General features: G+C 52.8%; 4 protein-coding genes across 4 annotated transcripts; 2 read left to right on the top strand and 2 right to left on the bottom strand.

The window, feature by feature from the left end:
* Positions 1-76: 76 nt before the first annotated feature.
* Positions 77-399, bottom strand: NCU09448 (hypothetical protein; the record flags this gene model as incomplete). The annotated part of the gene is made up of 2 exons (XM_952941.1): positions 77-121; positions 211-399. 2 exons carry the CDS (start codon positions 397-399, stop codon positions 77-79), a joined length of 234 nt encoding a protein of 77 aa, XP_958034.1.
* A 1,248-nt stretch (positions 400-1,647) lies between these two features.
* Positions 1,648-3,869, bottom strand: nde-3 (NAD(P)H dehydrogenase (external)-3). The gene has a single exon (XM_953506.3). It carries the CDS (start codon positions 3,441-3,443, stop codon positions 1,986-1,988), a length of 1,458 nt encoding a protein of 485 aa, XP_958599.1. The 5' UTR covers positions 3,444-3,869; the 3' UTR covers positions 1,648-1,985.
* Positions 3,870-5,891: 2,022 nt separating this feature from the next.
* NCU09445 (Cip2) lies at positions 5,892-7,076 on the top strand (the record flags this gene model as incomplete). Its single annotated transcript, XM_953504.2, has 1 exon — positions 5,892-7,076. The coding sequence occupies one exon, from the start codon at positions 5,892-5,894 to the stop codon at positions 7,074-7,076; it is 1,185 nt and encodes a 394-aa protein (XP_958597.2).
* Positions 7,077-8,370: 1,294 nt separating this feature from the next.
* On the top strand, positions 8,371-11,252 carry NCU09444 (MFS multidrug transporter). Its single transcript, XM_953503.2, has 2 exons — positions 8,371-10,807; positions 10,882-11,252. The coding sequence occupies exons 1-2, from the start codon at positions 8,831-8,833 to the stop codon at positions 10,897-10,899; spliced, it is 1,995 nt and encodes a 664-aa protein (XP_958596.1). The 5' UTR covers positions 8,371-8,830; the 3' UTR covers positions 10,900-11,252.
* Positions 11,253-11,585: the final 333 nt, after the last annotated feature.

Genomic DNA, 11,585 nt, shown 5'->3' with positions numbered 1-11,585 from the left:
CGACGCCACAGATCTGTCCTCTGGTCAGACGGTATTCATTCCCCGGGCATGTACAGAAGTGTTCAAGATATCCTTTCTATGTTAAGGACTTGAGATGGGGATGATGAATCGGGGAACTGCCCTGGATAAGGTAGGTAGGTAGGTAGGGGAAGGGGGAGGGGGGAAGATAGGGAAGGAAGAAAGGAAGGACAAAAAAAAAAAAAAACATACACTATTCATCGTCTTGTACCCCAATTTCTTGCAGCAAAAGGCGGTTTGGCTGCGCAAAAGAGATCCGTCGGTGGAGAGCATGCAGATGCAATCGTCGGGGTTGAGGTACCATTCGCAGACTTGGGCCACGACGGCGCCAGGTGCAGTTACGAGGAGGGTGAGAGGGAGGAGGCAGATGGTGAGTTTCATTTTGGGGGGGGGGGGGGGGGGTTTGTCTTGTCTGATCAATGGTAGTGTTGTTGTGGTGGTTTGGTTTGGCTTCGTTGGTGTTTAGCAGTTGCGCGCGGACGGTGGCCTGGGTGCAGTGGTAGGACAGAAGGGAATACAACTATGACTGGTCGTAATGGTCTGGTAAAGCTGGAGTGGATGATATGTAAATGGCGACATGGAAGAGGGCTTTTTCATCTGCAATGGGTGGGATTAAAGACTGGAGTCCTATGTGTTGGACGGAATGGCCATTATATGTTCTTTATATCGATGGTTTTTATCGGACAAAGGGACAAAACAGAACAGAACAGGAAGCAGACCATCATTTGCACCACGGGTGAGCGATGACTGGAAGTAAGTAGGTAGGTAAGTATACCATACCGCTAATTTTGTGGTAATACCACCGTTCATCGTCATGGCGTCACTAAACTACCATTCAGTGTTTAGCCGCAATATCAATATCGAGGGTATTGGAAGCGAGGGCACGTAGGTAGAGGGTAGGTAACATCCCACTTGAGCTACCTCACACTTCCTGCCGAGTAGAGGTGCCGGGTTTCCGACGTGGAAGGCAGGTCACTGTTCCGTGTTTAGGTACCTATGTTTCTAGAACCCTGAACTTGACATCGCCAGGTCAAGTTACTTTCCCGTATGATCGATGACAGTGAGTAAGTCCAGAAAGGCAGGTAGATGTAACAAGAATCATATAAGTGAAAGGTCTAGAACCAGGTCTGTTGAATATCTGGTACTTTGGTTCCTACCTCAAATGGATATCAATTTGTTCCTGCTTAGCGGGTTGCCAATTGATGTTCGCATCAATAGCTTTCTGGTTGACATGTGAGAAAAGGAAATTCTTCGTAGCAATCCAGGTTTTGTTCAATCAAATCCCACGGTAGGTCGCATAAGTATCTATAGGCCATTTTCAACAACGGTCAACGGTAAAAAGTGGTATACTTACTTAGTATACACTAATAAGAGATCAAGCGAACGACTTACACGGTATCTGTTTATTACGTACATACAGGCTAATTCCCGCCTCCGCGGAAAGTAACCCAATATCCCGGTACGTGGGGTTACTTTTTGCTGGTGGTGTCCTTGTTCTTGTTCTGGAAGCCAGTTCGTGGGATCTCATCGACTCACTCACTCTTTGTGGAAACATGTGCGAGGGAAAACTACCTACCTACTTTGCCTATCAGGTGACGGTAAAGAACGGTCTGTCCAAATGGTTTTCAAGGAACGAAGAAGCGGTATTGCCTTGTATAGGTAGGTATAATCAAGTAGCTTAGGTAAGTAGGTAGGTAGTTACTGAGTGGTGGTGTATCTGTGTTTCTCGCGTGCTGATTGTCTTTAGAGGGTTTGCTCTGGCCTGCCCTCTGGTCGTAACCTAAATATTCGTATCGTCCGTCATAACCTGACTTTTTCGAATCCATTACCCCCATTGTCCATTACCCCGTTATTAACGACTCTCCATCATTACCTCTGCTTGTTCTGTACAATAACTATCATCCACCGTGAACCATCTACCATCCAGCACCCATTACTCCCGTCTATGACTCTCACGTCCCAAAATCCTACTTCCACTGGCTCCCTGTAACAGCCGGCTCAACCATATCAACCAAGAAGTTCTTGGCCTTTGCAGTCTTCACCATCAAGCTCGGCACCCCCCACCCCAAAATCTGTCCGACGCCTCCACCGGGACCAATGGGCACCAACAGCGTGCCAGCCATTTTGTTCTTGAACGACTTTTGCTTGAGGGCGGCAGGTAACTTGACGCCGCTAGTCTGACCCCCAGCGCCACCTTCAGGATGGAGGATTTTGGTTGCAAGGTCAACCCCGATGCTGGAGCAGACGACAGGGACCTGAAAGTTGGTGGAGATGAGCGTGTTATCGCTTCCCGAGACGACATCGCCTACAGCGTAGATGCCGTCTGCCTGATGATCGGTTTCCTCCGAACTGCCGCTGCCGCGTACGCGAAAGAAGTCATCTTTGGTGATAACGCGCGAAGAAGCGTCGAGCCAGGTAGGGGGCAAGAAGCCGTCGGCGTTTCCTGAACCGCCCGTGGCGTCAATGTACAAGCCTACAGTACGGGTGGTGCCGTCGCTGAGTTCCACCGTGGTTTCGGCGGTCTGCTCTCCCCCTTCGATAACAGAGTCAGAGACAGAAACGACCTTGATGCCGCCGTGCTTCACTTCCACCAAGGAGCCAAAGTTCTTCTTAAGGTAGGCCTCTGCCTTGCGGCCCAAGCTCTCGTTGCAGTTGCGGTTGAGCAGGCGATCGGAGCCGGAAAGCAAGGTGATGGTGACGCCCTCCGTTTTCCCCATGGCTTTCAGTAAAGTGGCAATTTCTCCAGTGGTTTCTACGCCCACTGGTCCGCCGCCTGCGATGAGGATGGAGTGATGCGGGTGCGTGCCGGCCTGCAAGGTCTTCAACTTGGTTCTAATCCCTGCCCACTCACGCTTGGTCGCATCTTCGGCCGCGTGTAACCCGTCCGTTCCCTGGCCGGGCATGGTCCACGCCGCCGAGCGCGCTTTGGTTCCCGTGGCGATGACCAGGACATCGTACCGGACCGCGGAGGTTCCTTCAGAGTCGGATGGTGAATTCGTGTGCACGTGCTTGATCGTAACCTCCTTCGTGGACGTGTCCACGGCGGTGGCGTAGGCTTTCACTACCGTCACCAGTTCGCCATATTGCTTCACAGCGTCGGACAAGTCCCTGAAGATCTGCTTCTCTCCTCCCGGCAAGAGGTCAGGATGGATCAGCGCGCGAGGCGAGGCGGGCTTGAAGAAGAAGTGGCTGTTGGGGGTTATGAGGGTGATTTTGTATTGCGGCTGAGACGGAAGGCGCTGGAGGGCGGGGATAGTGTGTCGGGCGAGGGTGTGTAGCACGCCCAGGCCGGCGAGGTTGCCGCCGAGAATGACGATGGAGGTTGAGAGAGGTGTGGTGGGTGTGGAGGCGGTGGGAGCCGGGGCAGTAGTGGATTGCGGTTCGGGGACGGCATCCAAGGTTGACTGAGGTTCGGTGGACGCCATTTTGGAGGTGGGTTGTATGGCGCGCCGAATGTGAGGTTCCCTTGGGGAGCTGATGGCACAAAGGCGACTTGGAGGGTTATATTGGTCTGGATTGAAAGAATGGTTTGTATGCCTGGTACTAAGCGTAGCTGGCGAGCTGAGAGGTAGAGTAGAGGTGGTGACCTAAGAACGCGAGACGGTGAGGTCGCACGTGGTGGTCGCGAAGAGGGAGGCCGGGGAATGGAGGGAGGAAGGTCGGAAGATGCAAGAGGGAAAATGTCGAAACGGGGGTGTACAATAGCTTCCTGTTTTCGCTCCCTTGTCTTCCAATGTTCCAATGTCGCACAAAACACGGGAAGGTCCAACACTGGCGTCACAAACTCAAAGAAAAAAAAAGAAGTCGGCCCCGAGCACCTCTTTATTAAGGAAACAAAATGAGGCCCTCACCACCTATGCCTGTAATCTCCGGCGTTCCAAGTCAACAAGAGGTCCCGCCTCCCGCGCGCATGTGAGACCCGCAAATTGACATCAACCTAAGGGGGACGCACCAATCACAGCACTGTTTCAGGGCCCATCCACTAACAAATACCCCTAACCCATTGTGTCCAAATAAGCTTAACGGGGTTTCCCCAATCTGACTGAGCCGATCTCAGCCTTGATAAGCTCAGCTAACCAGGTTTATTCCCTACCTTAGGTACTTACTGTATTCTCAAGTTTGAGACTCGATGGGCTCTGCCTTGGTCTTACATACCTAGAGTTGGTATTATTGATGAATGAACAAAACAAAACAAAACAGATCTTATCTACAGGCTGGATTGGATATCTGAAGGCATATTGTGCCTTGACTAAAGCCTGATCCTCCTCAAGGTCCCAGTCCTTCTTAAAGTACACCGCTTATGCATGAGTGATGAGACACTTTGGGCTAGATAAGATCACCTACCATTCTCTCACCGGTTTTCCCTGTCCCCATCCCCATCGCACTTCTGAAACTAATCCTGAAACTGTTTCATGGCTAGTCCGTCATGGGCTAAGACGAGGGCCGGCCCGGTCCCGAAGCCGGAGTCGGAGTCGGAGAATGGCGATACTAAGAGAGTTGTCAGCAGGAGCAGGATCATGTCGGGATTGACGATGGTTCGAATAACACGTTTCTGGAGGTCATGTGGGATGGTACGGGGGTTGATTTGGCTTTTGTTTGCCCGTCTAAGTAATGATAGAAATGGGTAGGTATTATTAGATGGGAATCTACCATGGACTTACCTCCACAGCCGACAAAGTTTCCCAACATGTATGTGGTTCTGGATCAGACGATTCTGTACCCGCATCCCAAAAAGAGCAAGAGACGTGACAGGTGATTACTGGTGGGTCCTGAGGCCCAGATTATCCACCAATGTGTGTCCCCAACCATGACAGACCATCTCTTCGAGATTGGAAGTCAAGATATTATGTAGCTCAATACACCCTTAGGTGGTATCCCGGCTTTCTACCTAGGCCACATGCAATTTAGCTATATATATGAACATATTTAGCTGGCAGGCATGTGGTGCATATAGAAGACAGTTACCCGTCAATGGGGCGTTGTCGACATACCCCAGATTTGCCATGTGGCAATTGAAAGACCTCCGAGTGGGGTCTGGCCAGCCTCTTCGGTCGGTACTTGTGACAGAGTGCAATCCTCCGGCAGGAAGCGATGGGGCAGGGGGAGAGAGCTCTACTGGAGTAGAGGCTGCGTTGACGAGAGGTATACTAGGTTTGAGTTTCAGGCAGGCAAATAGCTCCCTGGGTCTTTTGTACTAATGTGTTGATTCCTCGAAATCTTGTTGGCTGAGATGTGTTAAAGTGATGCCAAGTTCGTGGTAAGGATGAAGCTGGGGATGAAGAACTCGCTTGTGCCTTGGTCCCTCTTCCCTGATAATGTTTCGTAATAAACACTACCATCCATTTCCCCGGACTGGTGAAGCCGTGCCTGCATCCGGAAGTACTGCTCTAAATAGCCATTTTAGCCTACTTTGACAGTCAGATCACACGTCTGGCGATCGTGTGAATCGGCTCCACGCACAACTCTCATCCATAGTGCCAAGAGGAATCTTTTCATGGCAATCTCTGGCGGCCCCCTCAGCAAGCACTCGCTTGAGAGGGAACGCTCATGGCTAGGGTACCAAGCCTCTTGCTATAGGTGAAGAAGCTGCGGGGAAGGTTCCATGGCCATGGAGCTAGGTGATTTCTCTGAGACTCGATAGGTAGATCCAGGGCTATAGGCAACGCTACTGTGCCAGTGACGCAAATTACCTTCTTTGGTCAAATGGATATGGTTCGGGCAAGAAAAGTGAACCCGAAGCATCTCGCCCAGGACTACGGTAACTTTACCGTCTCCTAACTCGATGGCCTCAGCAGATGAGAGAAAACCATATAAGACGGGAGTGAGGTCGGAAACACTCGTCTCCCACCTCAACACCTCATCAAGCAGTCACCATGGTCCACCTTACCCCGGCCCTCTTGCTCGCCAGCGCGGCCTTTGCCGCTGCCGCCCCTGCTTCTCAAATCTTTGAGCGCCAATGTTCCGTGGCCGGCAACTATCCCACCGCGGCCGTCTCCAAACTTCCCGACCCCTTCACCACCGCGGCCGGACAAAAAATCACGACCAAAGCCGACTTTGACTGCCGCAAGGCCGAGATCAGCAAGATCCTCCAGCAGTACGAACTCGGCACCTACCCCGGCAAGCCCGACAAGGTCGAGGGCTCCCTCTCCGGCAACACCCTAACGGTGCGCATCACCGTAGGCAGCCAAACCGTGTCCTTTTCAGCCTCCATCAAGAAGCCCTCCTCAGGCAGCGGTCCGTTCCCAGCCATCATCGGCATCGGCGGCATCTCGATTCCGATCCCCAGCACCGTGGCGACCATCACCTTCCCCAACGACGACTTTGCCCAGCAATCCGGCACCTCCTCGCGCGGCAGGGGCAAGTTCTACACGCTGTTCGGCAGCTCGCACTCGGCCGGCGCCCTGATAGCCTGGGCATGGGGCGTAGACCGCCTCGTCGACGCACTTGAACAGGTGCAATCCACCTCTGGCATCGACCCGAAGCGCCTCGGCGTCACGGGCTGCAGCCGCAACGGCAAGGGTGCCTTCGTGGCAGGAGCCCTCGTCGACCGCATCGCTCTCACCATCCCGCAGGAATCCGGGGCAGGCGGCGCAGCCTGCTGGCGCATCAGCGACTCTGAGAAATCCGCGGGCAAGAATATCCAGACGGCGTCGCAGATCGTCACGGAAAACGTGTGGTTCTCGCCCGCTTTCAACGCGTACACGCGGCAGACGACGAATATCCCCGCGGACCACCACATGCTGGCGGCGCTGACGGTGCCGAGGGGGCTGATTGCGTTTGAGAACGATATCGACTGGTTAGGTCCCGTGTCGACGACGGCGTGCATGCAGGCGGGACGGCTGATTTACAAGGCGTATGGGGTGTCGAATCACATGGGATTTTCGTTGGTGGGCGGACATGGTCATTGTCAGTTTCCGAGTAGTCAGCAGAGCGAGCTGACGAGCTATATTAATTATTTCTTGCTGAAGGCGGGGACGGCGCCGGGAGCGGTGGAGAGGAGCTCGGCGAAGGTGGATTTGAAGAGTTGGGCGCCGTGGGATGTGCCGGCTTTGTCGTAAGTAGGGTGTCTCCCGTCAGGATGTAATGTACACAGACTTCGGTTTGGATCGGCATTGAAAAGGTCTCGAAGGGTTGTCTGATGTCGTGCTCGCTCGCTCGTATATGCTACTGCGTAGGGCGGGCGTCGATGTGTCGCCTTGTACACTATGTCGCGTATCGAGAGCACCATCCTATCAAGGCCGAGTCGCACACAAGACCAGCTTGAACTTTGAAGGCCTCGTGATACATGATATGCCAAGTCGGAAACGGGATACTATCGTGACGCGGGTTGCAAGAAGGTCGGAATATTCCGCTGACATGGAAACGTTTGCCGGTGTTTCGAGCCGTGATCGGCCCGCTGAGGAGAATTGCTTACAGTGGACCTGGGAATAATCGGGGTTAACTGATGGGTGGAGAAAGTGTGCGGTTACATTGGGTTGGTCTGTTAGTGAGTGTCCACGTCAGGGCGCTGCGCTTGCGTTACCCAGAGGTACCTATCGGGATATTCCCTTTTTCACCACACCTGGGGCTACCTATCCGGAAAACATTGTGAATCAAGATCTTAGAGGCAGAGTATCTCTCTTGACCCCATTCTGCCATTTCCCATGCGAATCATGTTCCAGATTCAACCCTCCAAAAACAGTGTCACAAGGCCAAAACAGCACTACACTACACTAGCCCCGGGTATTGGCCATCAGCATCAAATGTCTGTCAGCAATTCCCATCTGGCAACGCAACGGGAACTGCATACGGCACGCAGACAATGGAAGACATGACCGGAATCCCATGCCCGGTAACCCAATCATGGCAGCCAAACGTCGGGTGTGTGCCAAGTCAAAGTGGCTTCGGGAATAACCTCACCGCGTTCCTCTGGCGATCCGTGACACAGTCGACGTGGTGAAGCCTGAGAATCTCTCTTCGAGGTGGTATCGTCATCTAACTCCGTCTATCAAAACGTCAACATTATTAGTAAGTCAAAAGAACATTAGTAAGTAGAGTCAACGAACGAACGGCATCTCGGCCTCGGCCCTCAACAACAATAACAGAAGGTGGATCTAACTAAACCAGGTCGGACGGGTAACCATGTGGACAGCCAAGCCCAAGCAGCCCAGTCCCAGCCTTACATATTCCACTCCATACTGTGTATTTTATCTGTTAGTGTCCACTAGTGATGATAGTGTCCAGTCAACCATGCAGCGTCGAGTTACATGGCGCCAAGCAGCCAAGTCCTTTGCCATATCAAAGTCTTGGCCTTGGGGAATGCCTGCAAAAGAGGCGTCGGTTCCTTCGTTCAGTGAAGACGAGGAGAGGAAAGGATTTTCCCTTTGTTTCCGCTTTTATTGCCGGAATTCGGAGGGATGGAGAAGGAGGGGGGGGAACAAGACTGACTCCTCTTGGAGCCGCGATATCGCCATCTTGGATCCATCTTTTTTTTCCTTTCTACAATTTTGATTCCATATCTCTCGGACCGTTTGATCCTATAAGCCCTGGTCTGGGTTGACCGCCTTTGAAAAAAAAAAAAAAGTCTTCACTTTACTTATTTTCCTTCACCTCCTACATATGGAACGCTTCGACGGTTGACGTGTTTTTGTTGACGGTCCCCCTTTCTTTTCTTCTTCTTCTTCTTTTTCTTCTTGTTGGAGTCGGTAAAGGATTGGCTTGACAGCACATCCTGTCTCACTTGGTTGGAAAGAAACAAAAAGGTCGACCTGCCAAACACACACTCTCAACTCGACACTTCGCACCAGTATTATTATCAGCATCAGCATCCATCATGGCGGATCCAACCCCCGGACACACGGCCCCGGACACGGCACCTCCCTCATGGCGCTCCGAAGACAACCGATCTCCCGTACTCGCACCACACCCCGCCACTGTCCCGAGTACTACTTTACCACCACCATCCAACAACACCCAATTACTAGACGCCAACACGGAAATCACCCATCTCTACCTAACCTTTGCCATCCTCCCTCCCTCGGCCAACACCACCCACCAATCCTCCGGTTCAACAACAACAACAACAACACCCCAAAATGACCCTCCCCCGCCTGCCCCCAACCTCAAACCCTTCACCAACCCCATCCTCTGGCCGACCTCGGTCAAAATCACCATGCTCACCCTCTCCTGCATCGCCACCTTCCTGACCGCCTACACCGCCGGCGCCTACTCCCCTCCCCAAAAACTCCTCCTCCAAGACCTCGCGCACGCACACAGCTCTACCGCCATCCTAGGAGGCATCTCCACTTTCTGTCTCGGCTTCGCTCTGGCACCCATGTTCCTCGCGCCCTTTTCCGAAATGAACGGTCGCCAACCCGTGTTCGTCGCCGCCGGCATCATGTTTGTCGTTTTCCAAGTGGTCTGCGGCGTAGTCGAGACGCTAGAAGGGATGCTGATCGCTCGGTTTTTCTTGGGCGTGGGCGCGTCGGTTTTCAGCACCATGGTCGGCGGGGTGATTGCGGATATCTGGCCTACGGCGGAAAGGAACACGCCCATGGCGCTGTTTAGTGGGGCGGTGCTGTGCGGCACGGGACTGGGGCCGTTGGTGAGTGCGTACATGACGGAGCGGTGGGGGACGGATGCAAATGGGAACATCGAGGAGGGGAACGGGGCCAAGTGGAAGTGGATCTTCTGGCATCAGGTCATTCTTGGCGGGGCGTTGATGGTGGCGCTGATGGTGTTTTTCAAGGAGAGTAGAGGGTCGGTGTTGTTGAGCAGGAAGGCCAAGGCGTTGAATCGGTGGTATGAGCAGTTGGAGGAAAAGGGGTTTTATGGCGTTTGGGTTGACGAAGAAGAAGAAGAAGGAGTGAACGGAAATGCGGATGCGGATGCGGATGATGAGGAAAAGGGGCCATCATCTCCTGGAACGAAAACACTCCAGCGTATCAGGTGGAAAGTCAAAGAAGACGAAGAACGCGGTTCTCTCACCACCATGATCGGCACCTCCGTCTACCGCCCTTTCCACCTCCTCTTCACCGAACCCGTCGTCTTCTTCTTCTCCCTCTGGGCCGCCTTCGCCTGGGGCGTGCTTTACCTCACCTTTGGCTCCATCCCGCTTGTCTTTCGTCGCCAGTACGGTTGGAACGTTGAGCAAGCGGGCCGTATCTTTGTCGCCATGATCATCGGCGCCATCCTCGCGACCGCTATTGGCATCTGGCAAGAAAAGATGTTGCATCATCCCAAGTGGAGGGCAGCTGCCACTCCTGTTACCTCATCTTCCACCGAGGAGACCTCGGCCTCCGACACCGAAGGCCCCAACGCCCTTCCCTACTCCTCCGACGAACCAAAGACCCCGTCTACTCAAAAAGAAAACCCCATCTGGCCCTTCCTCCGCACCCACTTCCCCACTGACTCCCCCGAAGCCCGCCTCTACTTCACCTGTCTGACCGCCACCTTTTTGCCCGTCGGCCTCTTCATCTTTGGCTTCACCGCCCGTCCCTACTATCACTGGATCGCGCCCACCATCGGCATCGGTATTGCCACCATGGGTATTTTGTCTGTTTACTTGGCTGTGTTCAATTACCTGGCGGACACGTACCATCGGTATGCGAGCTCGGCGCTGGCGGCACAGAGTTTTTGCAGGAATATTTTGGGAGGCGTGTTTCCGCTGGTGACGGCGCCCTTGTTTACGAATTTGGGAGAAGGGCGGGCAGGCGCCATCTTGGGAGGCGTGGCGGTGGGGTTGACGGCTGTGCCGTGGGTGTTGGTTTGGTGTGGGAGTTGGGTTAGAGGGAGGAGTCGGTTTGCTTTGGTGAGTTCTCTTTCTTTCCTGACATTGTTTGGATGATTGATGTGAATGGTTGGCTAACAGGGGGGATTGTACAGCAATTGGAAAAGTCATGAAGGATTGGATGGATGGCATGAGATATGATGGCATGTGGATGCCAGAGGAAAAAGGAAGTGTTGAGTGGTTGATATACCCCTAGCTTTTTACGTGCGGTAATGGGAGATAAAGGTACAATGACTGTCGGAAAAGGGAACCGTGGAAAATGGGACTGATATGGCTCCTGGACAGGACCACCAGCAGTCATGAAGGATAGGTATGAAAAGAGTCTGGAACGATGAGAAGGGCACCGGAAGGCAGCTTGCTCCTCCGGTATCTAGACCCTGCTAATGGGTCCTAATCATGATATATAGTTGCAAAAATCATAATAGAATAATATCAAATAAATGGCCACTTTGTTCAAAACATTGAACATGTCACGGCCAGTATCCTACATCTTTTAGATATCTCATTCACGCAATCCTTCCTTTAACGTACCTACCTAACCTCAATGCATATTCCATCCTAGATGAGAGCATTCCTAATGGACTCTAGCTGACATGTTTCCACTTTACTAACACCTCATCAAAGTCTTAAACCAACCGTTCCTGATGCAAATGGTATTCGATTACCTACTAATTAGGTATGTTCATGATTACGACCACTCACCCGCATGTTACACCGGACCTCTTCCGTACCCCATCCACCTCCACCTCCGGCTCCGGCACGGCACCGAAGTGGGTTTCTCTAATATCATCACCGTGCC

Source organism: Neurospora crassa, linkage group VII (genome assembly GCF_000182925.2).
Source record: "Neurospora crassa OR74A linkage group VII, whole genome shotgun sequence".
NCBI classification, from domain to species: Eukaryota; Fungi; Ascomycota; class Sordariomycetes; order Sordariales; family Sordariaceae; genus Neurospora; species Neurospora crassa.
Note: the sequence above shows the minus strand (reverse complement) of the source record. Positions and strands in the feature narration are given on the sequence as shown.